Source organism: Acipenser ruthenus, chromosome 23, assembly GCF_902713425.1.
Source record: "Acipenser ruthenus chromosome 23, fAciRut3.2 maternal haplotype, whole genome shotgun sequence".
NCBI lineage: Eukaryota > Metazoa > Chordata > Actinopteri > Acipenseriformes > Acipenseridae > Acipenser > Acipenser ruthenus.
The window spans coordinates 7,954,540-7,968,700 of record NC_081211.1 but is presented as its reverse complement, the minus strand read 5'-3'; the positions used below and the strand labels follow the sequence as shown (position 1 = coordinate 7,968,700).

Sequence of the window (14,161 nt, the reverse complement as noted above, 5' to 3'; positions counted from 1 at the left end):
TCTCTCTCTCTCTCTCTCTCTCTCTCTCTCTCTCTCTCTCTCTCTCTCTCTCTCTCTCTCTCTCTCTCTCTTTCCAGCTGGGTGGGCTATGAGAAGGAGGGATTCCGGGGTCACCAGTACCTGCTGGAGGAGGGGGAGTTTCATGACTGGAGGGTCTGGGGTGGCTGTAACTCTGAGCTGCGGTCTCTGCATCTCATCCGAGCGGTAAGGCCCGGCGAACGCTACCAGAATCTTTGTATCTTTGGTTTTCATTTCTTGTCTTGATTCTGTTTTTCATCACCTCATTGGGACTTATTTATTGATGATGCAAAAAGCCCTTGTGGGATAATGATCTCAGACAACTAGAAATGTTTTTCAGCAGCAAGGCTTGTGCCTGTAACTGGCTTAAACTTTTTAACACAGTCAAACTGTTAGTCATATTCTGATGTGTCTCTCGTGCTTCTTGCCCAGGACTTCGCAGAGCCTGAGATGATCATGTATGAGTGCACTGAGGAGGGGCAGGAAGGGCACAGTCTGGACGTGCTCGAGGCCATTCCAGACTTGGAGCTGGTCGAATACGGAATAATGACGCAATCCATCCATGTGCTCAATGGAGCGTGAGTATACCTCAAACTCTAAAAACAGCAAACATACAGAAAGAAATGGAGGTGCCAATTGCATCAACCTAAACCCTATAACACACAGCACAATACAAGACCATGGAGTCCACCTGTTTTAGTGGTGATCCTGGGATAACCATGGAGAGGTGGCAGATGCAATCCAGGTGGATTCTCCAGTGCTGTAAAATGCTCTAATAAAATCTGCAGTTTGTGATCCTGGTGGGGTACAGACATTGCGAAGGCAACTAAATTGGGCATTACCTTGGTGGTTGACCTTGTCTGTACAATTGCCCTTACCTTCCCGACACAGTTCAGCTGGTACCCCAGAGTATAACCATTAACCTATCCCCCTGCAACACTCTGCCCCTAGTTTATGTAAGGATTACCATGACTATTCCGTTCTGTTGAGACAGGTTAATGGATACACTTGGGTGTACCTGATGTACTGTGGGATGCAGACATGTTTCTGAGAGCTCCATGCAGGCCAGAGGAGTTTTAAATAGTCACCAGAATGTAGTGACTGAAAGAGAAAGACACAAAGTGAAGATAACACTGAGATTTTGCACCCACAATTGTTTTTTTTAGGATAAGTTACAGTGGCCTCTGTTTCTGTGCAGATTTTGACCTTGTTTTTGTTCCCAGGTGGATCGCCTACTCCAATGTTGATTACTCTGGGTCCCAGTATATCCTGGAGAAAGGGTTTTACAACAGTTACCAGGACTGGGGAGGCAGCGACAGCCAGATCTCCTCGGTTCAGCCCATACGACTGGTGAGTACCTGATCATCTGCAGGGGTCATGTCCATTTGCTTTGTAATTGTACAAAAGCTTCATTTAGTGTATTCCAATTACACAATTTCTGTTTTTACTTCTGCCTCTAGATTGCACAGTCAATGAGTTTTGGTTTAATTAACGTGCACGTTTATATTTGTAAATGTAGATCACTGCTGAAAAACAACTACAGTACTCTTCAGAATCTTTGATATTCAGAAGATATTTACATTATTGTATTTCTGTTTTTTTCAGGCAGTAGGGAGTAGTCCAAACTTCAAGAACAAGGTAAAGTAACTGTTTAAGTCAGTGGCACCAAACGGCTGTTGCTACCAATAAAACACAGATGGAAAAAGAAAATATATATGTTTTCTTAAGCTGCTGTCGCATCACTCAGCCAAGCCTACAAACAATAGAGCATTTCATTCAAAGGGTAGAAGGTTTTTAATTTGATAAGAAAAATGTAATCAGAGGGCCATATAATATGTATTGCTTTATTATGGCTTACAGTAACATATTATCAGCGTTCAGGCTATAGCAGATACTGGATAAGGTTGGGGTGAAGTTACAGTGGAATTCATTTATAGTGCGTCACAGGAAGTTAGCTTTAAAACTAGCAATATATTAGGTGTGTCCCGAACTCTCATGAGAATGTCCAGTCACATACAGTCAATTCTACCCTACCTGGAACTAAGCAGAGTAAACACTGTGCACTGTGTAGCTGTAACTTACACTTGAATCAATCAGCTACCAAAGCATCTGTTGGCTTTCCACTTTGGTGATATAAAAATCTAAACAGCGGTGGAGCTAAATACCGCCGCTCTGTAACGCTGTATTAATCGAGTTGGGCTTTTCCCCCAGGAGTGACTTATAAACACACTCATTAAAATTGCTATATATAGAAATGAGTTTTGTAAATGCTCAGGTTTTCAGATTTTAGGCACTAGCAAGGTCATTAAAGGAGACGTCTCTATCTGTCTTTTGTCATCACAATCTCTTTACCCCTGGTGAATGCAAGAAGCAGAGGCACAGTGCCACCTGTAACCAGCCAGAAACTACAGTGGTGTATATCCAAGGCCATGTCAGATAAAGCCATCAATGCTACAGCGTTCATTTTAATAGTCTTAGGAGATGCAAGAACAAGGATTAGTTACACAGGTTTACCTTTACATAAAGTCAGATGAAACTTGTGTAGACTGTTGGAAACACTTTGTGAATGTGGTCCGTTGTGTAAATGGCTTTGTGGTTCATCGTGGTTGTAAAGTTAGACTGTGTGGGTGTGCTCTGTGTTTAGATCCAGCTGTTCTCGGAGCCGGAGTTTCGGGGGAGCTGTCTGCTGTATGAAGATGATCACACGGCCATCCCTGAAGCATTCCAACCCCAGTCTTGCAGAGTGATGGGGGGCAGGTGAGTAAGAGAATCAGCCGGGTTGTATTGTGGTTTGAATTGAGTTTGTGCTGCCCCCCTGGGGGTAAGAGGAGGCAACAGGATATGAACTCTTTAAAGAGGATCGATCCTACCCTATGCCTTCTGCAGTAGTTTTCTGTATGTGTTTCAGCTTTAACTAACCTCTCACCCTAAAAGCCCTCACTGTAATATCAGTACCACAGTAACAATCCCGAGCATTATGGGTGGTGGTTGAGTGATGATTGTTATTGTTGTCTTTTCAGCTGGGTCGTATACGAGGGTCGTGAGTACTCGGGTAACCTGTACGTGTTGGGGCAAGGGGAGTACCCCAACTTTGCCACCATGGGGTGCCCCCCAAAAATCAGTATACGCTCCATCAAGATGGTCCCCTTGGTAAGCATTTCCAAAACCTAAATTTACTAATTTATCTTGTGTTTGGATATTTTGGGTTAAATTGATCAAAAAAAAAAACAACACAGATTCTATTACTGTTGGACACCATTTAAAAATCCCTATGAAGTCAATCGCTGTTTAGGGTTAGTGATATAACTTTCACACTTGGATAAGCCACAGCTACTGTAGATTGGGGAGTTTCCCAGCATGAAATCCAGTGCTGTGAATTGCTTATCCCAGCGAAGTATTGGTTGATCAAATTGGCCGCTTAGTAACTTTATACAAAGACTACCCTGGGATAGCTAATTAATGCACTTTACTTGCTCTTATCTGCCCCCTATTTTTACTGCATTTAATCATGTACTTTAGAGTACTGTAATCTGTCACAAGTTTTATTTAATCTGTTGTATTTAATTATATCCTGATGTAACTATCACTGACACTGTTATCTGCTCCGTTATTGAATCGTATTTTGTCATATACTTGTACTTGCTAGAACCAAAGTCATTGTATTTTTATCTTGCCCTTAATTGTATTATTACTTGTACTGTGATTCTTGAAATGTATTTTTGTTTTACAGTGTAAGTTGTCCTGGATAGGGGCGTCTGCTAAGAAATAAATAATAATAATAATAATAATAATAATAATAATAATAATAATAATAATAATAATAATAATAATAATAATAATAATAATAATAATAAATAGATTCTTTTCTTACACTGAAAAAGAAATAAAAGTGAGCTGTACAGGGCATTACCACACGATTCAGATAGAATATCTAGCTTTAAAAAAAGGAAGGAAGCAAACATTGCAAAGGCAACTAAACCTGTAAATTCAAGATTTCAAATCTACTAACAGTAAAATCACAGTTTACTGGATTCTAATCCCAATGAAACTCAGATTATTGGGCATTACCTTGGTGGTTGGCCACTTTATTAGGCTTTGCTCCGTATATCGGGTTTTCCCAGAGCACAGCTTGGGCATGACCTGGCGTAGACTCCGCAAGGTGTTGGAGGGTGTCTCAAGGAATGATAATCCATTAAGGTATTAAGATTTATTGCGAGCCTCAAGGTTCTAGTCATCGTCTGTTTGCAGCCACAGCTGTCTCTCATGGCAACCACTTTCCATTTGTTTGGTTATTGCTGATAGCTGATGGTCCACGATGATCCTGGAGGTATTGGTAGCTTCTATGTCTGTGTCGCCTCTATGCCCAGTATTTATACTCTAGTAGGCTCAGGGCATACGTGAATACAGTTTATTTCTGTTCTCTTACTAATTAAAATAGAAATGAGTCATTCAGTTGTTACTCCATTCAAGTGCAACCAACCACTAACTACTCTCTTTGAAAAGGTTACTGTGGTTAATTGCTTACCATATTTCTTCTTTCTCATACTTTCTAGCACCTGCCTTATCATTCATCATTCTAACCTAAGGCCAATGGAGTTGTTTTAGCAGCTCTACTTATGTCAAAGTCACTTTCATCTTTAATATTACCAACACCTTTTATTTCCTATATTTACCAGTACATGTCCACTGTAGAGCAGCATGCTGTTGAAATAGTTCCTGACGCTGTGCCTCCCCCTCTTCCTGCAGGTGTTCACGGAGCCCTCCATCTCTCTATACAGTCTGGAGTGCTTTGAGGGCAGGGAGATCAGGCTGGACTCGGAGGTGCAGAGTCTGCTGTCAGAGGGGTTCAACAACCACGTGCTGTCTGTGCGAGTCAGTGGAGGAGTGTGAGTAAATTGCAGACACAGCACCGCGTGGGGTCTCTGAACCCCAGTATTCTGGACTGACGTGTAGTCCAGGCTATCATGATGAAGTGCATGCTTGTAGCAGCTGTAGGAATGTCACAATTCTATGATATGGATGTAATATATATATATATATATATATATATATATATATATATATATATATATATATATATACAGTCATGTGCACATTTATTAGAACACCCCATTGCTTCTGTTGTTTTGATTTGTTGTGCGTATAAAATCAAACCACTGTGACTGAAAATCTTGGAAAATTGTCAAAATAGGCAAATTAGTGATTGTCTAATTGAGTCTGACTTTAATAGACCACACATGGAATTAATTCAAAATAGTAAGAGAAAAGGAACACACAGCCACAAATGATCAAGTTCATGATATTTTTAGTTGTTTAAGATGCCTAATTAAAGCACAAAGTGGGCTAACATTTTCACACAAGTGCCTATTGTTTCGATATTATTATTATTTGTTTATTTAGCAGACGCCTTTATCCAAGGCGACTTACAGAGATTAGGGTGTGTGAACTATGCAGCAGCTGCAGAGTCACTTACAACTACGTCTCACCCAAAACTGAGGTGGGATTTGAATCGGGGACCTCCTGGTTATAAGCCCATTGCTTTAACCACTGGACCACACAGCCTCCTTATCACCGAAAATTGAAATTCTCACACCCAGAGGTTTTCATGCAGGTAGGTATATCAAATCGAGGTGTTCTAATACATTTGCACACTACTGTAGTAAATATAAATATGTATGAAAAAACATAAAACAAAATAGACAAGGCAAGTACAAATTAGGATTGGAAAAATAATCGATTTATTTGTTAACTGATTATTTTTGTAGTGAAAAATGATTTGGGATAATCTCACTGCTTAAAATGGACAGTCAGTATGTTGAAACAAACAATAAAAAGCATGTGTACCTGCAGTTATTTATACTGTGTACACATAGTGGTATAAATACATGCTGAATGACTGGGGGTGGGGAATTCATTGCACTGCCTGACCCCAAACACCTGCTTAATAAATATCTTAGCATCGCTGAATAGATCTCCTTCAAATGTATACAAAATATATCAATGAACAAGCCACCCCACAAGTGCAGCTATAGCAGAGAGATCACCCATTCACTACCAATGCAGAATGACTAGCTGGGGCGTTTGTTCATTTTCCGCACAGGTTATTGGTGTTTCAAATGTGCTTGGATGTTAGGCATTATTCTGAGAGTTGTATTGGGGTCACAGGAAAAGCTCAGGATTGCGAAGTGCATAAACAACCATAGGCGCAGTCAACTGTACATATTAGCGTATTTGAAGTCAGGTTTTAATAAAAAAAGAACACAATACATATTGCTGCTGTCCAGTCTTTGTCAGTTTTGGTCATAAGGTGGCACTTATGACACAAATACCATTTTGATTGGCTCTTTAAATCTGCTGTGAGGATAGCGGCACAATATTTAAACTGCAACCCCAACCTGTTTCCTGATTGGCTGATTCTGTGCCCTGGCAGGTGGGTGGTGTGTGAGCACAGTAACTACAGGGGCCGCCAGATACTGCTAGAAACCATTGAGATCACCAACTGGCTGAAATTCAGCGAGTTCAACAAGATCGGATCGCTTTACCCAGTTCGGCAGGTTAGTGCTGTTTTATGTGGTATTTAAAAAAAAAATGGAAAGATATTGGGCAATGATGCTAATAGGAAAGGTAAACTATGAATATAGGAGGCTGTGTGGTCCAGTGGTTAAGGAAAAGGGCTTATAACCAGGAGGTCTCCGGTTCAAATCCCACCTCAGCCACTGACTCACTGTGTGACCCTAAGCAAGTTACTTAACCTCCTTGTGCTCCGTCTTTCAGGTGAGACGTAATTGTAAGTGACTCTGCAGCTGATGCATAGTTCACACACCCGAGTCTCTGTAAGTCACCTTGGATAAAGACGTCTGCTAAATAAACAAATAATAAAATAATAATGGTTGTCTCCCCGCTCTGTCTGGCTGCTGTCAGTTGACACAGTAAAGCTGTATTTTCTCGTCCACTGCAGAAGCGAGTGTTCTTCCACCTCAAGCACCGGGAGAGCGGTCAGTACATGGCGATCCAGGCAGGGCTGGAGGACATGAAGTCTGGGAGGGTGGTGGTGACGGAGCAGCTGGAAGGAATGAGTCATGTGTGGTTCTACCAGGACGGGCTCATCAAAAACAAGGTACATCACACTGGCTTCTCTGTATGTCACTGCTGTTGTGTTTTTTTTTCTTTTGCACAAACCAGCCGCTGATCCATCATAATAAGGGCAAACTTAACACTGCAAATAATAGTTTATGATTGTGACCAACACCTAGTAACATGCACACCACCTAGTAACCCGTTGAACAGCGTACATCACCCGATGACAGCAGACTTCGTCCAGTAATATACAAGCTTAATAAAAGGCACCAGTCAGATGCACAGCGTCATCTAGAAACGTTGACATGCCAGGAGGTGTCAAAAGTAAGGTGCTTTAAGGTGCTTTAAGTTTTTATATATAGGTTAAGATGTAATTAAAAAAAAAAAATCCTCAACCTTCTCACAACCCCAGTTTGAGAACCGCTGACGTACTCAGATGCTGGATAACTTAATATTAATGGTGGCCAGTAAAACCCGTATAAAGGTTTATTGTAGTAAAAGCATAGCAAAGTGTAATTAAGCATAGATAAAGCATGTAAAGCATAGGTAAGCATTGTAAAACACTGAATTTATGTATTTGGTAACTTCTAATAAATCAGAATTGATCTAAACCTTTTCGTCATTTAAATCGTCATTTAAATATTTTTTTATATATTTTTTTAAAATATCATCAATAAACTTAAGAGACTCTTATGACTTGTTGGATGTTTGATGTTTATAATCTTAGTAGGTGCCAGCACCATCTAGTGCAGTCATTGCCAGGAAAACAACAGGAAACTTGATCCAGATCACTAGATCCAAGAGGAAGATCACTCGATCCCCAGCTCTATGAAGAGACTGTGGCTGATCCAGTGTGTTACAGTACATATCGATCTCCAGCTCTGTGAAGAGACTGTGGCTGATCCAGTGTGTTACAGTACAAATCGATCTCCAGCTCTATGAAGAGACTGTGGCTGATCCAGTGTGTTACAGTACATATCGATCTCCAGCACTATGAAGAGACTGTGGCTGATCGAGTGTGTTATAGTACATATCGATCTCCAGCTCTATGAAGAGACTGTGGCTGATCCTACAGTACATATCGATCTCCAGCTCTATGAAGAGACTGTGGCTGATCCAGTGTGTTACAGTACATATCGATCTCCAGCTCTATGAAGAGACTGTGGCTGATCCAGTGTGTTACAGTACATATCGATCTCCAGCTCTATGAAGAGACTGTGGCTGATCCTACAGTACATATCGATCTCCAGCTCTATGAAGAGACTGTGGCTGATCCAGTGTGTTACAGTACATATCAATCTCCAGCTCTATGAAGAGACTGTGGCTGATCCTACAGTACATATCGCTCTCCAGCTCTATGAAGAGACTGTGGCTGATCCAGTGTGTTACAGTACATATCGCTCTCCAGCTCTATGAAGAGACTGTGGCTGATCGAGTGTGTTACAGTACATATCGATCTCCAGCTCTATGAAGAGACTGTGGCTGATCCTACAGTACATATCGATCTCCAGCTCTATGAAGAGACTGTGGCTGATCCAGTGTGTTACAGTACATATCGATCTCCAGCTCTATGAAGAGACTGTGGCTGATCCTACAGTACATATCGATCTCCAGCTCTATGAAGAGACTGTGGCTGATCCAGTGTGTTACAGTACATATCGATCTCCAGCTCTATGAAGAGACTGTGGCTGATCCTACAGTACATATCAATCTCCAGCTCTATGAAGAGACTGTGGCTGATCCAGTGTGTTACAGTACATATCGATCTCCAGCTCTATGAAGAGAATGTGGCTGATCCAGTGTGTTACAGTACATATCGATCTCCAGCTCTATGAAGAGAATGTGGCTGATCCTACAGTACATATCGATCTCCAGCTCTATGAAGAGACTGTGGCTGATCCAGTGTGTTACAGTACATATCGATCTCCAGCTCTATGAAGAGACTGTGGCTGATCCTACAGTACATATCGATCTCCAGCTCTATGAAGAGACTGTGGCTGATCCAGTGTGTTACAGTACATATCGATCTCCAGCTCTATGAAGAGAATGTGGCTGATCCAGTGTGTTACAGTACATATCGATCTCCAGCTCTATGAAGAGACTGTGGCTTATCCAGTGTGTTACAGTACATATCGATCTCCAGCTCTATGAAGAGAATGTGGCTGATCCTACAGTACATATCGATCTCCAGCTCTATGAAGAGACTGTGGCTGATCCAGTGTGTTACAGTACATATCGATCTCCAGCTCTATGAAGAGAATGTGGCTGATCCTACAGTACATATCGATCTCCAGCTCTATGAAGAGACTGTGGCTGATCCTACAGTACATATCGATCTCCAGCTCTATGAAGAGACTGTGGCTGATCCAGTGTGTTACAGTACATATCGATCTCCAGCTCTATGAAGAGAATGTGGCTGATCCTACAGTACATATCGATCTCCAGCTCTATGAAGAGACTGTGGCTGATCCAGTGTGTTACAGTACATATCGATCTCCAGCTCTATGAAGAGACTGTGGCTGATCCTACAGTACATATCGATCTCCAGCTCTATGAAGAGACTGTGGCTGATCCAGTGTGTTACAGAACATATGGATCTCCAGCTCTATGAAGAGACTGTGGCTATTCCTACAGTACATATCGCTCTCCAGCTCTATGAAGAGACTGTGGCTGATCCAGTGTGTTACAGTACATATCGATCTCCAGCTCTATGAAGAGACTGTGGCTGATCCAGTGTGTTACAGTACATATCGATCTCCAGCTCTATGAAGAGACTGTGGCTGATCCTACAGTACATATCGATCTCCAGCTCTATGAAGAGACTGTGGCTGATCCAGTGTGTTACAGTACATATCGATCTCCAGCTCTATGAAGAGACTGTGGCTGATCCAGTGTGTTACAGTACATATCGATCTTCAGCTCTATGAAGAGACTGTGGCTGATCCTACAGTACATATCGATCTCCAGCTCTATGAAGAGACTGTGGCTGATCCAGTGTGTTACAGTACATATCGATCTCCAGCTCTATGAAGAGACTGTGGCTGATCCTACAGTACATATCGCTCTCCAGCTCTATGAAGAGACTGTGGCTGATCCAGTGTGTTACAGTACATATCAATCTCCAGCTCTATGAAGAGACTGTGGCTGATCCAGTGTGTTACAGTACATATCGATCTCCAGCTCTATGAAGAGACTGTGGCTGATCCTACAGTACATATCGATCTCCAGCTCTATGAAGAGACTGTGGCTGATCCAGTGTGTTACAGTACATATCGATCTCCAGCTCTATGAAGAGACTGTGGCTGATCCAGTGTGTTACAGTACATATCGATCTCCAGCTCTATGAAGAGACTGTGGCTGATCCTACAGTACATATCGATCTCCAGCTCTATGAAGAGACTGTGGCTGATCCAGTGTGTTACAGTACATATCGATCTCCAGCTCTATGAAGAGACTGTGGCTGATCCTACAGTACATATCGATCTCCAGCTCTATGAAGAGACTGTGGCTGATCCAGTGTGTTACAGTACATATCGATCTCCAGCTCTATGAAGAGACTGTGGCTGATCCTACAGTACATATCGATCTCCAGCTCTATGAAGAGACTGTGGCTGATCCTACAGTACATATCGATCTCCAGCTCTATGAAGAGACTGTGGCTGATCCAGTGTGTTACAGTACATATCGATCTCCAGCTCTATGAAGAGACTGTGGCTGATCCTACAGTACATATCAATCTCCAGCTCTATGAAGAGACTGTGGCTGATCCTACAGTACATATCGATCTCCAGCTCTATGAAGAGACTGTGGCTGATCCAGTGTGTTACAGTACATATCGATCTCCAGCTCTATGAAGAGACTGTGGCTGATCCAGTGTGTTACAGTACATATCGATCTTCAGCTCTATGAAGAGACTGTGGCTGATCCAGTGTGTTACAGTACATATCGATCTCCAGCTCTATGAAGAGACTGTGGCTGATCCTACAGTACATATCGCTCTCCAGCTCTATGAAGAGACTGTGGCTGATCCAGTGTGTTACAGTACATATCAATCTCCAGCTCTATGAAGAGACTGTGGCTGATCCAGTGTGTTACAGTACATATCGATCTCCAGCTCTATGAAGAGACTGTGGCTGATCCTACAGTACATATCGATCTCCAGCTCTATGAAGAGACTGTGGCTGATCCAGTGTGTTACAGTACATATCGATCTCCAGCTCTATGAAGAGACTGTGGCTGATCCAGTGTGTTACAGTACATATCGATCTCCAGCTCTATGAAGAGACTGTGGCTATTCCTACAGTACATATCGCTCTCCAGCTCTATGAAGAGACTGTGGCTGATCCAGTGTGTTACAGTACATATCGATCTCCAGCTCTATGAAGAGACTGTGGCTGATCCAGTGTGTTACAGTACATATCGATCTCCAGCTCTATGAAGAGACTGTGGCTGATCCTACAGTACATATCGATCTCCAGCTCTATGAAGAGACTGTGGCTGATCCAGTGTGTTACAGTACATATCGATCTCCAGCTCTATGAAGAGACTGTGGCTGATCCTACAGTACATATCGATCTCCAGCTCTATGAAGAGACTGTGGCTGATCCAGTGTGTCACAGTACATATCGCTCTCCAGTTCTATGAAGAGACTGTGGCTGATCGAGTGTGTTACAGTACATATCGATCTCCAGCACTATGAAGAGACTGTGGCTGATCCAGTGTGTTACAGTACATATCGATCTCCAGCTCTATGAAGAGACTGTGGCTGATCCAGTGTGTTACAGTACATATCGCTCTCCAGTTCTATGAAGAGACTGTGGCTGATCGAGTGTGTTACAGTACATATCGATCTCCAGCACTATGAAGAGACTGTGGCTGATCCAGTGTGTTACAGTACATATCGATCTCCAGCTCTATGAAGAGACTGTGGCTGATCCAGTCTGTTACAGTACATATCGATCTCCAGCTCTATGAAGAGACTGTGGCTGATCCAGTGTGTTACAGTACATACAGCTATAGCAGGTCCATTAGAAGTGTTGAGCAGCAGCTGAACTCAGATGAAAGCACCTGAACACAGACTTAACAAAAAAATAAAAAATAAAACATGTACTGTGTTTAAGTAATTGCAATAATACCACTCAGAATGCTTGCAAACAGTTACGAAAAAAAGGAAATGAAATGCAGTTACTTACTCTTCAAATTGTCTTTTAGATATGTGAGCTGATGCATTTGAGCATGCAAAACTTATTTATTACAAATGACCAAACCACACTGTATTCTGCTTGAAGAATTCTGAATTGTTAACCCCAGCCCTGAACCCCCCCCTCTCTCCTCCCTGTCTCCCCAGCTGGCCCCAGAACTGAGTCTGCAGGTGATGGGTAAGCCTGACAATGCTGCCAAGGTGGTTCTGTGGTCAGAGACCCGTCAGCCGAGGCAGAGCTGGAGGGTCCAACCCGACGGGCACATCCTGAGCCAGGCCTTCGAGGGCATGACCCTGGATGTGAAAGGTGAGTGGCATTGCAACACTGTGTGGCACATTCCTTCAGGTCCCATATCATTTTGCTGGTGTCTGGTGAAGTTAACTATCCTGCCACCCCACTACAGATTCACATCCTGTGCCAGTAAATACATCTACTGTACAATGTATACTGGACTTGAAAGAAAACAGTTATGTTAGTTACAGGTAAAGAAGTTTGAAGTCTTACTTTACTGTGGTAAACGAATGCCCATATAGAAGCTTTGCTTGGCCCATTGCTGGCTTTAAAAAATAAGAATGTGTATGTCAATTGTTGGTTGAAAAATACCCCTGATAATAATTTGTTGCTTGTCCACATCTGTTTTGGTAGCATCCTGTAACCATGGTTACAGGATTAGAATATTCAAACAAACTGCTTGAAAACGTATGAAATAAGTAACACATTCTGCTGTACAGAACAGTGTTTCTCTCCTTTAATGTATCTTTATCAGTGTTCAGTATCTGCCTCTAATCAAGCTCAGTGTATTTCTCACACACTCTTAGCTGTGTCAGGGTCTGTCATACAAAGAGTGCTAGAGAAACTACACTCCCAATACTTGATTAGACGTAGCCACGGAACACTTATCGCGATAATATAAGTCATTTAATCTAAATAAAAAATAGACCAAACGTGATATGAACCTACTTAATCTGTTTTTATACAACACATTGTGGTGTAGTTGTAAATAAGTTCCAATGGGCACTGTGACTTAAATTGATTTTATTTGACAGATTTTTATACTGTAATATGATACAAATTATACCTTTGTTTTCCAGCTAATTCAGAATTAAATAATATTTGAAAATGTAATACTTGATGAATACCCAAACATGAAAAAGCCATGTTCATCCCTGCACTAGCGTTTCTAGAGATATTTTTCTGAGCATCTCTTTGCTGTTTCAGGTGGCAAGACATACGACAGGGACCATGTAGTGGTCTGGACTGTGAGTGAAGAGAGGCCATCACAGCACTGGGATATGGAGAGCCTGTAGTCTGGACTGCAGTGAATGAACTTTAAACCAGCTTGAGCTGTGAGCACTTCTTACAGGCACGGAGTGGAAGTGCTTCTTACTGATCCTCTCTGATGCATCCCTGAACGCTAGCCTGCTCTTACGGCCTGACAGATTGTTCTCCCTGAAATGCAAGCAAACCTCCTGGTTAATTCTTCAGAAAGGCTAAACTGGGCGTTGTGCACTATATTGAAGTCTGCTGTAGATATGGGGAGTAGTTTAAAACACATTTGTGTTGCTATTTACAACATTTGGTACATGTTATCCCCACAGTTATTTTTGTACTTTTTCATAATGTGTATAAAAATACTATTTTTAATGATGTATGTCTGAGTTAAATAAGTCTCAAAATGAACAATATTGGGTGCACTGTCCACTTCTCTGAGCTGGCTTACAGGGGAGGAAATTTTTGAATTCAGACATAGTGATCCTGATGTACAGTATCCAGCAGCAATTTCTCATTCATTCCAAGTATGAAGACAACCCTTCGAACTGCTTGTTCATTACAGCACTGCAAGATGCTCATATTATTTAGCCTTT

At 41.9% G+C, this 14,161-nt stretch overlaps 1 protein-coding gene across 1 annotated transcript in view; it reads left to right on the top strand.

Annotated features, from left to right (window-relative positions):
• LOC117413488 (uncharacterized) overlaps window positions 1-13,947 on the top strand; it is a 72,886-nt gene extending 58,939 nt beyond the window's left edge. Inside the window, exons 12-22 of the mRNA XM_034906328.2 lie at window positions 78-204; window positions 451-596; window positions 1,242-1,368; window positions 1,624-1,656; window positions 2,663-2,775; window positions 3,039-3,168; window positions 4,765-4,904; window positions 6,449-6,572; window positions 6,977-7,135; window positions 12,443-12,602; window positions 13,515-13,947. Of these exons, the coding sequence (XP_034762219.2) occupies window positions 78-204; window positions 451-596; window positions 1,242-1,368; window positions 1,624-1,656; window positions 2,663-2,775; window positions 3,039-3,168; window positions 4,765-4,904; window positions 6,449-6,572; window positions 6,977-7,135; window positions 12,443-12,602; window positions 13,515-13,603 (1,348 nt within the window). The 3' untranslated portion in view covers window positions 13,604-13,947. The remainder of the gene's footprint in view (window positions 1-77; window positions 205-450; window positions 597-1,241; window positions 1,369-1,623; window positions 1,657-2,662; window positions 2,776-3,038; window positions 3,169-4,764; window positions 4,905-6,448; window positions 6,573-6,976; window positions 7,136-12,442; window positions 12,603-13,514) is intronic.
• The last annotated feature ends 214 nt before the right edge of the window (window positions 13,948-14,161 follow it).